General features: G+C 48.8%; 1 protein-coding gene across 1 annotated transcript; it reads right to left on the bottom strand.

Annotated features, from left to right (window-relative positions):
• Window positions 1-1255: 1255 nt before the first annotated feature.
• On the bottom strand, window positions 1256-12697 carry KMO (kynurenine 3-monooxygenase; the record flags this gene model as incomplete). The annotated part of the gene is made up of 15 exons (XM_079538902.1): window positions 1256-1429; window positions 1517-1576; window positions 1654-1755; window positions 1836-1918; window positions 1998-2055; window positions 2320-2467; window positions 3364-3485; window positions 3948-4019; window positions 4452-4617; window positions 5265-5352; window positions 6076-6124; window positions 6675-6764; window positions 8027-8124; window positions 9577-9646; window positions 12644-12697. The coding sequence occupies 15 exons, from the start codon at window positions 12695-12697 to the stop codon at window positions 1256-1258; spliced, it is 1434 nt and encodes a 477-aa protein (XP_079395028.1).
• Between the last annotated feature and the right edge of the window lie 205 nt (window positions 12698-12902).

The following is a 12902-nucleotide window of genomic DNA, read 5'->3' as shown; positions in this document are numbered from 1 at the left end:
AATACAAACACAAATTTGTACATGCTTTGCAGGATGATTAGGGAAACTGAACGAAGGATGCAAGCATGGAGATCCAGATTGTTTCAAAAAGAAGCATGACCAGTAATTGAATTAGACAGAAGCAAGTGCTAGGACATGCACAAAAGAAGGAAATGGGTGAGGAAATATGTGAGAGGATCTTTCAAGGCCCCCTGTCTTGCTTTAGCCCAAAGGCTTGGTGGCAGTGTCTGTGGAGACCTGCCTGCAGCAGTATTTCTCAGGCAGCTGTGAAATTCCCCTAGACTTCAGGCAGTGGCCCAGAACATCTTCTCTTGAAGCTGTCATCAAGAATAAATAAATTCTATTTTCCTTCACTTGGGGAAAGGAAGCAAATTGATTTTCAACTAAAAACCTTCCCAATACTGTTTCAAAATCACAAATAGCTCACATTCCCAAGTTCACCCGACCTACAGCATGTGTAAGTAGAGCACACACTTGGAGCACACTACCCAGCACATGCACATGAGCCAGCATATACCCACACCTACAAGCTGACACACAAGTGGCTTGGGGACCTCTCCTTGTGAGGGGCACCAGAGGTAAGGAAGTCAGGGTGCAGGTGCTTACTCGCACAGCACTCAGGCAGCAAGGGAGTTAAAATAAATGTGCCTTGGTGGAAAAGCAAAAACAACAGCAACAACAAACAGTGGGGGAGGGGATATAAGTTTCACATACAATTTTCGAACAGAAATTGTAGGAAAAGAAATGTATTTTTTCAAAGTTTGTGATATCTTTTGATTTATTTAGGCAGAAATATCAACACTGAGTCAAGGATACGTTTCTTCAACAGATACATGTTACTAAGCTGCTTCATAAGGAGAAATTGAAGAGGAGAAACTAGAAAAGTTCCAAAGGCATATGAGGAGGATAAAAGTAGGGAGGTGCTGGATTCTGATACAAGCAGAAGTCAGCCATACTGGCAAAGTCCCATGGTGGACTGAGAAGCCCCAAGTGATCCCTACTGTCTTTCTGGCTAGAGGCTGCACATTCTTCCCATTACTGCACACAAACCCCATGCCCAGCCCATGACATGCAGCATCACTCAAGGCACAAAGCAGTTTAAATTAGGCAGAGATGCATATGGAACCCCCTTTGCCCCAGTAAGTTTCTCTCCCCTGGGGGGCAGGGGACAGAAGGGACCACATCCCAACAAAGAAAAAAGTCACCAAGCTGAGCCAACAGCCTTCACTTTTACTGCCCCCAGAACCTTCTGTTATCACTTGGGTGCCACTTGGGTGCTGAAAGGAAAATTTCCAATATTCCTGATGTAATGGCACCAGCTCCACAAGTTTGGTATGAAGAAGTACCAGCCCCGTGTCAGTCTCTTTATGAGCAGGTAGGTGCCGCCCAGCCCTGCTGCCCCGATGATGAAGAGCCCTCGATTAATTATCTGCGAGTGCAAAGATATTGTCAGCATTGTCAGGAGCTTGCAGCACAAAGCAGTGCTGTTGTGCAGAATGCGGGGCTCTCAGCTTACCTTTTCCTGCCATTTCCAGCGCTGAAGTGCCTCATGGTATCGAATTCTGCTGAATGTCACCTGTCAAGATTGCATGAGCAGGTAGGGGAGCAGCTCATGGTAGGCTAGAACCATGAGGAACAAAGCTCTAGCCTTACCATTGTGTACAGTGGGATGATGGTAGAAGGCATGAGGGTGTGGAGGAGGTTGTTGATGTGCTTCCGGAAAATGAACCATGTCGAATTGACATGCTCTCGCATCTGCAACACAGAGATCATCACCTGCCAGAGGGAGAAAGGATGCTGCTGCACACACAGTCCCTCATCTGCCAGTCACTCACCTCTATATAGTTGTACATGGCTAAATCTGAGATGGCATGGTCATCGGGCACCCTCAGTCTGGAGAATTCAGGGAGGCAGGCAACTGGAGAAAGAAAGCAGCCGTTGGCAGGCAGCTCCCCAGCAGGGCCTTCAGCTTCTGAGGGCTGGGCCATGCCACTCACCCAGGTCATTGTGGAACTGGTCCATTAATTCATCAAAGACCAGGCAATCCTCGAAGCCCTGGGAGGAATACTGGAGGTTAAATAAGCAGCAGCAGTCACACATTCACAAGAAACGCCCTCAGGGATGCTGAACTAATGTAGCTGTTAGCAGCCCTGGCATTCCATATTCCATGGAGAGCATCTTCAGAGCCTCCAGGCCCCGCTGCACGGATCTTGCAGGGCAACACTAGGAAGTGGCATTTCCAACAGCATGGGGCTCCCACTGGGCTGCTCATCCCCAAGAAGTGGGGACTGAATGACGCAGGGCAAGCTGTGAACTTACTGCGTTCATGCCCTGTCCGTAGAAAGGCACAACAGCATGAGCGGCATCTCCCATCAGCAAACAGCGGGAAGAGAGGTGATAGGAGGAGCACTTCACAGATATCATGGCCTGGGCTGGCAGCAAAAAGTAGTCATGCTTCAGCTCTCGCCTTCAGGCAAAAGAAGAGATACTTCACTTGATGGGACCACAAGAGACAGGGAGAGCAAACCATACCACATCCAAGCTTAGGAAGCCGGGGCCGTAGGCATTGTTTGCTACAGGATGCAAAACTGCTCCTGTTTACTAGGATACTTGTGCTGGAAAAACATGAAAGAGCAAATACCTTTTTCATTAACTTCCCACTATACTTCAAGCAAGCATGCCATAGGTACATGGAGTGAACACAGATAGCTTCTCTTCCTACAAATGTAGCACAGCATGTTGAGATCAGCTTTGCTCGGGGCCCTATTGATACTGTTCACCCTTCACCATGGGCAGGGTTGCCAACCACTAAATCAGGCAGCAGATCAGGTTGTCCATGGCCCCACCCAGCCTGGCCTTGAACACCTCTAGGAATGGAACATTGCTGGGACAGAACACAACTCGCACCTCAGCTCTAGTAGATCCACTTTCCTCACCCTGCCCTAAGACCAAAATCATGGCTTACGAACTCCTAATCCATCTCCTGACCTCAACAAAAAACCTCAACAGCAATATAAAGACAGTGGGAGGTGATCTATGTTTTGCTCCCCGCAGTGACAGGACCTGGGTTGTGCCTCCAAGATACAGAATAGTACTGGAGTGCAACTTATTCACAGACCACTGCAGGATGGGTTGTATTTTGCTGCCAAGTCTGTTACCTCACTAAAGAAGCAATGCAAATCCTGGTCTCTTTGGTTCTCCTCTCTTACAGGCCATAAAGAGCCCCCTAGCAGTGTACACAGGCAGCTAGCTTGCCAGCCTAAGGAGAGTGTGGGTCACAGGAAGACCTTGTGGGGAACCAGCATGTTCCTCAGCATGGTGTCACCATATTGAGGAGCAAGAAGGGGCAGTGGAGACACTCACTCTCCGATGAGGGGGATGGAGTCTGGGAAGTAGGTCTGGAAAAAATCCAGTACTTGCTCGCCAGTCATTAGCTTCTCAAATTCCTCAAAGGGCATGAAGAGAGTGCAGGTGAAAGACTTGTCCTGTTAGCCAGGGAGAAAGTTTAGAAAGAAGTCCAGAAGTCAAGAAAAGCACTTTACATGTGGATCAGCATCTTAATGCCCAGCCTGCTGGCCATCTGGCCATTGCAGTGACAATGTGTGCAGTGTGCTCTAGCATCCAGCCACCCCACGTCCCATGGGATGTTGTAGCACAGAGCAGGAAAGGATGGCAAACAGACCTTGGTACTCCTGTGTCTGGTTTGTACTTCCAGCCCCAAGTTTCCTGGGGTCTTGGGTGGGTGAGGTGAGAGAGAAGTAGCCTGATCACTTGCTCAGGGCTAGCTAGGATTGCTACCCTGTGCCCCTAGGCTGTGGGAACTCCTTGCTCAGGCTGCAGGTCTCTCTGGGCTCCTCTTGAAGCCCAACTACGAAGTTGCCATCACAGCCAGCTCATCCCCACAAGCTCCCTCCCAGCCCCAAGGAACCATGACTGTGGAATATCACCATATTGGGCAGTGCAATCATCATGAAGGTGTTTCTTGGCCAGATATGGAGGTAGTTTGGTTCCATGGCGAACTGAAAGAGAAAGAAAATCATCTTGGATCTCAAGTTCCCTCCACACTGGCAGGTCAATTGCTGTCCCACTTATCAGAAGACTTCAGGGCCCCAAGTACTACACTGAGAAACAGAGCAAGGGCAAGAGCAGGGCAGATGGGAAAAATCTGCTGGTTTGTGATTGCTGTTGTCCACATAGACGTGTTCCCATAACCTCCAGGACCTCTCAGAACCTCTCAGAGCTAAAATGAACACCACTACTCCGGAGCAGCCTCTTGGGATTTCACAGCCTGGTCCCACTACTGAAAGAGAAACTCCAAAAACAGTCTCTCCTAGAAAAGTTTGCATCCCTTGGGAGAATGGGATGAGAAGCAAGTTCCTCAGAGATATTGTAAGAGGTGACAGGGCATCACACTCAAGGAGTCATGGCAGACCCAGGTCAGGCCCACTTACGTCTCCATCCTTGGGAGGTATGGTCAGCTCCATGTAGCCATGAGGGATGTACTCATGGCTGTAGTTGAAGCGTGTTTGCCTCATGAACTGCTTTCTGACTGTCGAGAAGGCTCCATCACATCCCACAATGAGATCGTAGGTGACTTCCAGGGGTGGCTGGCCAGACCTGGAATGGGAAAGTGCCTTGGAACATCTCTGCCATAAATCCCAGGCCAGTCTGGCATCCCAGGACCTGCCTTTTGCAATTTGCTGCAAAAATGCCTTGGCCACTGGCACTCTTATGAATTTTCTAGGATATGGGGAGAATGGCTTTCACTGAAAGCTCAGCATCCAAGTAATTATTCTGCAGACTGCCAAATGCATAATTCTGCCAGATCTATACAAGACACTCAGAAGGAACAATTGGTGTTACGATGCTCTTGTGTAGAACCTCCATCTCCAAGTAGATGGAGTAGCATGGCCAGAACTCAACACAATTGCAAACCAAGGTCCATTCCTGCTCTTTCTAGTGAGCAATCTGATCCTGAAAGCCAGCACTTCAAAGACTGGCATGTTTACTTCCTACACAGGTCAGTGGGCATGTGGCTCACCTATTGGCAGCCTGCTGGGCTTAGTGAGTTATTTCAGCTTTTTCAGCCTCCCCGTGAATCCCGCTTTGACACCTCTGCTTTGCAAAGGTCATGTCAAGTTTTGTCTACCCCACAATAACACTCCAGTTTTGAATTGAGATTGCTCAATTGTTTGAGGTTTTATGAATTATTAAGCAGAAATAACAAAACACAGCACTTCATACCAGGCTTGTACAGGGGTTACCTTTTAATGATTAATGTCCCCAACTCTGCATTGCACTCTATTAGCTTGTGTCCGAAGTACAGTTTAGTGTTGGAGTACTTCTCAGCAGCTGTGAAAAGACAAACTACAAGTAGAGGCTTGTGCTGACAAAGAATCCCTGAATTACAGGGACTTTTGCCATCACCACATCAAACTGTTGTGCTGAGCAGTGGCAGGCAAGTAAGAGCACAGTAAGACAATGTTTAGTTAAGTCTGGTTAACTTGGGGTTATCTGCACCCACAGAGAAGCCTCAGGGTCAATATCTGAAAATACTTTCGCTGCAGACAGGAGGAGAAAGGGAAGCACCAGCCACAGCTACAGCAACACTAGCCAGCACAGGTCTGCAATAAGAACATGGCCATGGAGATGGACTTTGTACGTTTTTTTAAACAGAAAGGACAGCAGGAAGAATGCAGGATTTGTTGTTTCTGCCCATATCACTCCTCTGCAGAGTGGGTAACTAACAACAGAACAAACAACAGACCTTCACCTCTGTGACCTGGAACAGATCTGCCTTGTTTCTGTTCATTTCTCAACTACTGTTTGCACTTCTGTGGATGCTGGGAGATGATGTGCACTGGAGACTCAGATAGACAGGACAAGCATCTACTGCTGCTTTCTTCTTAATAACACAGCTGGTTTGCATGTGCACTTTCTGAGAGCCAGCTTGTGTAGAACTCCCAGACAGAGAGAGCCTGGGACTCAGAGGCACTCAGTTGAAGCCTACCACTTATATGTCAAACCACACATTCTTAGTAAACAGGGTATTTAAGTGTTTGCAAACATGCTTACCTGTTAACAGCTCTCTGTTTAAGTTTGCTCTGTCCACAGAGAGAATGTACTGCAAAAAAACACAAAAAAATGGAGATCAGAAAGAATTTCTGAAGGCCACTTTGCACAGCAAGGGGAATGCAGCACCTCCTCAGAACATCCCATTAACAGCTACAGTGAAAACAAGTGGCAGCTTGCAATTCCCTGCCTGCTCACAGCATCATTGAAAAGCACGTGTGCAGAGTGCGTAACCAAAGGAGGAAACCTAAATGGGACTGACAAAGCAGCACTGAGGTGATGACTGTACTCGAGACCAGCTTGTAGAGAGGAAGGAGAACCAAGATCCCCGTTTGCCACTAAATGACAGATCTCTACAGCATGATTTGGATTGAATGGACAGCCACATCAGCCTAAGTGTGGCAGATTTGATGATGCATAAAGTAAATTCTGTTCATAGGGCAGGGAGAGGGGAAATCCTGAGATGAGGTTAACCTCATTTCTTCCTAGTATGCTGCTGTGTCCACCTTGGAAGATGCACCTGTCCATCACAGAGTACCGAAATGCTCAGAGATCTCTTGCGCTATATGAAGAGCCACAAAAACAGCAGCGCGGACCAGTACCTGGTTCTTCTTGCCATAAGGGATAGAGTACTTCTTCCCCAGTGGTGTGTGTATTCTCCGTGCGTGCATGGGGATGCCTTTGGATACAATCTGGAATAGAAGGGAGGAAAATCTAGTTTTCCCACTGAAGCTGAGCTGCCAAGTACAAGACAAAACCGACCAAATGGCACCCTCCAAACACCGTGCTCTGAGCAGGGTGGGACAATCTCTGCTGTGCTCTGCCTCTGGCTTTGTGCAGCCAGCCACATACGTGGAGAGAAGTTTGCAGGGCTGTGGACGCCACCGAGTCATGACATTTTACTGAAGGCAAGTGCTGCAGAATGGATGAAGGAGGAATAGCATCAAATGACACCTGGGTGCTGGGATATGAGTTGATGACACTATGTTGGCATGCTGGAGGGGAAAGCATCCCCTTCATCACATCCTTCTGGCATTCTTCTGGGAGGCTGCCTAATTCTGCCCCCTTTACCCTCACCCTGCAGGAGGGAGGAGAGGTGGAAACTGGAGGAGTTCCCTTCGAAGGGTAGCCCTTCTGCTACACACAGAACCTGGATGCCTGGAGCAGCTGGCACTCTCTGGCATGGGGAGCAGAAGAGAGGCTGTCCATCACCAGCTGAAGTTAACAGCATCTCAAGCACGGAGATTTCATTTCTATGATGAAAAATTGAGTGTGAGCCAGCAGTGCATGCTTGCAGCTCAGAAGGCCAATGGTATTCTGGGTTCCATCAGAAGAGGGATGGCCGGCAGGGAGGTGATTGTCCCCCCTCTATTCTGTCCTTGTGGGGCCCCAGCTGGAGTACTGCATCCAAATGTGGGGACCCCAGCACAAGAAAGACGTGGAACTTTCAGAGAGGGTCCACAGGAGGACCACAAAGGTGATCCAAGGGTGGAGGCCCCTCTCCTATGAAGTCAGGCTGAGGGAGCTGGGCTTGTTCAGCCTGGAGAAGAAAAGGCAGTGGGCAGACCTGACTGTGGCCTTCCAGTATTTCATGGGAGATTAGAAACATGAGAGAAATCAAGTTTATGCACGGGTAGGTAGTGATAGGACCAGGGGAATGGCTTTAAACTAAAGGAGGGGAGATTTGGATTACATGTCAGGGGGAAGTTTGTTACTGAGAGAGAGCTGAGGTGCAGGAATAGCTGCCCAGAGAGGCTGTGGGTGCTCCATCCCTGGAGGTGTTCGAAACCAGGTTGGATGGGACCCTGGGCAATCTGGTCTAGTACTTGATCTAGCAGCTGGCAACCCTGCCTGTGGCAGGAGAGGTGGAACCTGAAGTCCCTTGGGGTCCCTTCCAACCCAAGTCATTCTGTGATTTTATGATTTTATGATTCTACAGAAGCAGTGAGCATACCTGCTCTTCCAACCCCACAGCCTGCAGGGCCTGGCGTCCTCTGTGTGACAGGGCCAAGTTAATACTTCTGCCACGGGCAAAGCTGGACACCCGGATATCTGTGAGGAGAGAGATGTTAGTTGCACAGATGCCTCCAGCATGGGCTGTACTGGCCAAGAATCGGTAGGTGGAAGTGGTGAGTCTCTGCCATCCAACATCCCCCAGCTGAAACAAGCTTGGCAGTATTCTGCTGAGAAACTTGGTTCTGAGATGTTCCTGCCACATATGGGATGCTGCTTTCTGTGACATCCACCTAGATTTTGCTCAGATTCCCCTGGCCACCCAGACAGCATGTGTTGCAGGGCCTTGTCCCAGTCCCAAGACACATGCAATGCAATGCTCAGCAATATGCACAGGTCCCAAGACCGAGCAGAGGGGTAAGGTTCACCCGCCTCGAAGGCAGGTAGGAACACCCATAGTGCTCTCTGGCAATGGGAATTACTTCGTGTTTCAGTAGCAGCAGAAGAGGATAGAGGTGTAGTGCTGCTTCCAGTGTTCCGAGAGCAGCGAGGGTTATCCCTGTAGCAACAGCTGAATGCAGCTTTCTTCAGTTTGTTTAACCACAGGCTTTCTGAACCCATGAAACTTCTGGCACATACAGCATCTGGAAAAGAGCTGGAAGAACCATTTGTTCTTTTGTTCTGAACCTGCAGCCTGCTAGTTTCACTTGAGGCTGGCTGATGCTTCTGCCAGAGGAAGCTGAAAGCAGCTGCTTGTTGCACAGGCCTGCACCATGCTATGCTGTAGGCACACTTGTTCTGGTCATACGAGTGGGATGTTTCGGATCATGTTCACACAGTGCTGCAGAAGTTGGAAGCTTGCTGCTTATTATTCCTCCAGCACCTCCAAATCCTGTTTGCCAGGTCGTCCTTTTGCTACAGCCGGATCTCAGAGCAGGAAAAGTGCTGTTCAGTGTTTCTCCAGTGACTGTGTCTCCTCGACCACCTTCAGCATCCATCCTTGCAGACAAGGACAACCCTCTTGCTGACCGGGGATTCAATACAGCCACTGACAAGACAACCCTTCTGGCTGCAGACACTGCCACTGTCACCTCCCACCCTTCCTCAGCACAATCCATGCTAGCTGTGATCAGGTCAATGCTTTAAGCCCAAACAGCAATGCTGCAGGATTAACAGCATTTTTTCCCGAGAAGTCTTGGCTCAATGCCACCAAGCCATTATTTTTAATGCAGAAACTAAGTTTTGAAAGATGACAATTTGAATCAGTCTTTCAATCTTCAAGATAAGGACATAAAAAAGGGCATAATTTTAGTAGCTCAAGAGTGAGTTCTTTCCACATAAGGCAATGCATTTCAAATAAGCTCTTTCCCCCAAAACCACAGGAACGAAAGAGTGCAGGAATGAAAAGAGCATTCTGAATGTGACATCTTCAGATTCTGCACTCTGCAGTTTCAGTGAGGTCATGCAGCTCCTCTTTTGCTTCTTCCAGAACTGTTACTAGCAAAAGGACACGAATTATTAATCAAGCTGTAATGTTCATGCTGCTCTTACCTTCTCTGGCTTCATAAACATCAACGTGGAAACCTCGTTTAGCAAAGAAACATGCATTTAATGCACCCACCTAAAAGACAAGATGGAAATGACACATGAAGTTTTAGAGCACTACCAAAATGCTTCTCCTTCCCATTAGAAAACCACAGCTGAGAGAACAGCAGGGTGATCCTTTGACCAAGAGTTTCGGAGGACTTCTTCCTGGAGAGAGAAACTTTGCAGAGCCTCCAAAATCATCACCACAGAAGTTACTCAGCACATCTCATTATATAGACATACCAGGCACAGGACTTGTTTACACTCATCAGTAACTGAGCAGAGCTAACCCCTTCAACCAGGGGCAACAGAAGCTGCTACAGGCACGCCCCTTGCTTCTCTCCAGACTATAGATGTGGCTCTAGGGAACATAGTTTAGTGATGGGACTCAATAGGTAGGGATGGCAGCTGAACTTGATTACAGAATCACAGAATCACAGAATTGTAGGGGTTGGAAGGGACCTCCAGAGCTCATTGAGTCCAACCCCCCTGCCAAAGCAGGTTCCCTACACCAGGTCGCACAGGTCGGCATCCAGGCAGGTCTTGAACATCTCCAGAGAAGGAGACTCCACCACCTCCCTGGGCAGCCTGTTCCAGTGCTCCGTCACTTCACCTAAAGAAGTTCTTAGGCACATTTGTGCGGAACTTCCTATGCTGCAGCTTATGTCGATTTCCCCTTTTCTGTCTCCACTCACCACTGAAAAGAGTCCGGCCTCGCCATTCTGCCTCCCACACCTCAGGTATTTATAGACCTGGATCAGGTTCCCTCTCAGTTGTCTTTTCTCAAGGCTGAACAGACCCAGTTCACTCAGCCTTTCCTCATAGGAAATATGCTCCAGGCCCCTCACCATCTTTGTGGCCCTCCGCTGGACTCTTTCCAAGAGATCCCTGTCTTTTTTGTACTGGGGAGCCCAGAACTGGACGCAGTGCTCCAGATGAGGCCTCACCAGGGCAGAGTAGAGGGGGAGGATCGCCTCCCTCGACCTGCTGGCCACGCTCTTTGCAATGCACCCCAGATTGCCATTGGCCCTCTTGGCCACAAGGGCACACTGCTGGCTCATGGCAACCTGTCATCCACCAGGACACCCAGGTCCCTCTCCGCAGAGCTCCCCTCCAGCAGCTCATCCCCCAACCTGTACTGGTGCGTGCAATTATTCCTCTCTAGATGCAAGACTCTACACCTGCTTTTGTTAAACCGCATCCAGTTTCTTACTGCCCAGCTCTCCAGCCTGTCCAGGTCTCGCTGAGCCTGAGGCCTTCAGGCGTGTCAGCCAATCCTCCCAACTTCGTATCATCAGCAAACTTGCTGAGGGTGGCCATTATCCCCTCATCAAGGTCATTGATGAAGATGTTGAACAAGACCGGACCCAGCATCGACCCCTGAGGAACACCGCTGGTTACAGGCCTCCAGCCAGACTCTGCACCGCCAATGACGACCCTCTGTGCTCTGCCAGTCAGCCAGTTCTCAACCCACCTCACTGTCCACTCATCTATCCCACACTTCCTCAGCTTTGTTATAAGGATGTCGTGGGGGACAGCATCAAAAGCCTTGCTGAAATCAAGGTAGACTACATCCACTGCTCTCCCCCCATCCACCCAGCCAGAGACAACATCATAGAAGGCTACCAGGTTGGTCAAGCACGACCTCCCCCTGGTGAACCCATGCTGACTACTCCTGATAACCTCCTTTTCTTCGAGTTGTCTGGAGATGACATCCAGCACAAGCTGTTCCATCACCTTTCCAGGGACAGAGGTGAGGCTGACTGGCCTATAATTGCCTGGATCTTCCTTCTTGCCCTTTTTGAAGACCGAAGTGATATTGGCTATCCTCCAGTCTTCAGGCACCTCCCCCGTCCTCCAAGACCTCTCAGAGATGACCGAAAATGGTCTTGAAGGTCTTTTCCAACCTCAGTGGTTCAGCAATTCTGCATTTATCTTCCTCAGTGAAATTCAGACTGCTGCAGCATTCCTCAGGAAAAAGTGGGGGAGGGAGGAGGAAGCTGCACCTGTGTAGAAGTAAGATGCTACCTTAAGAAGGACAGCACGTACCCCAGTTTTCACTTAAATGTGTACCTTCTTTTGTTTTAAATTTCTATCATTAACTGCTGTCAAAATTAGCAGAACCACACACTCTTAGTCTTCCTCTTTTTCCAGCAGCCAGGGGAATAAGAAGTTAACAGCCAAAATGTTAGGTGGGAGTTTCAAGAGTTGTCATTTGAAGACAGACAGCCCTGCAGGCAGCAATGGAAGAAAAGTTCTCCCAAATGAACGTGGAAAAAGGAAGGCATTTTCTCTTATGTTAACATTTACCAAGTCTCAGTCCTCATAAGGTATTTCAACAGTAGTGATTTGATTAAAGCCAGAAACAGCTAAAGCAATGAAAGATCCAGTGGCTGGTCTTGCCTAAAGTGCCCTGAGAGGACAGAATCCAGCTTGAGTGTTTTTCCCCTCAAAAACTTCCACTCATTCACAGGAAAGAAAAGAGAAGTATCCAGAAGTGTACTGTTTTTCTGTCATGGCACACATGCAGTGCCTGAACAAGGGGTGTATTTTGTGGACCTTTAGGTATCTGCAGTACCTCAGCAGCAAAGCTTGCCCTCAGAGAGGACCCCTTCTCTTGGTACAAAGTCCCAGCTGTGCAAACAAGACCTGCTGCCTCTTACAATGAGAGCACAACAGATGATAACATCTGCCATCTGGCAGAAGAATAATTTTAAGAAAAATAGGGTTAAAAGGAGCATTGAACTCAGGAGAGAAGGCACTATTTTGTTAATCTGCAGACCAAATCATTTAATGAGCTACAAACAAGCAAGCATTGTACAAAGGGAAAGGCAGTGCAGGCAAGCGATTGGGCTGCATTTTTCCTTGCCCACAGCTAAGAAGCAAGACCTGGCTATGTCTGCAGTGCCCAAAGAATCCTTCTTGCAGTAGAGCTGCCTTTCCAGAGACCTTCACATTCAAGCTCAACTTTGCTGAGCAGTCACTCCCTCACTTCCCAGCAATCAAACAGTAGACAAGCTGCATTTCCTACCAGGCCCCCTCCAACAATGGCAACTTTTTTCCCCTGGACGTTGCTGGACTCCATCACTGTGACAGCAGGCTGTGAGCAGCAGGCAGGCTGGTGTTCTCTCGCTGTCACCAGGCTGTGCTCACCACAAGGAGGGAGCAGGATGTGGGTGGCTGAGTCAGGCTTGGGCTTTTCTTCCCTAGTTAATGTTAAAGCTCAGCTCTCACCTCAGGCTGCAAGAGCACTAGCCTGGCTGGCTGGCAGACCTGCTACTCTGGAATGA

The sequence above is a fragment of the Tetrao urogallus genome (assembly GCF_951394365.1).
Source record: "Tetrao urogallus genome assembly, chromosome: 8".
Lineage (NCBI taxonomy): Eukaryota > Metazoa > Chordata > Aves > Galliformes > Phasianidae > Tetrao > Tetrao urogallus.
This window is presented reverse-complemented; position numbering and strand designations above follow the sequence as displayed.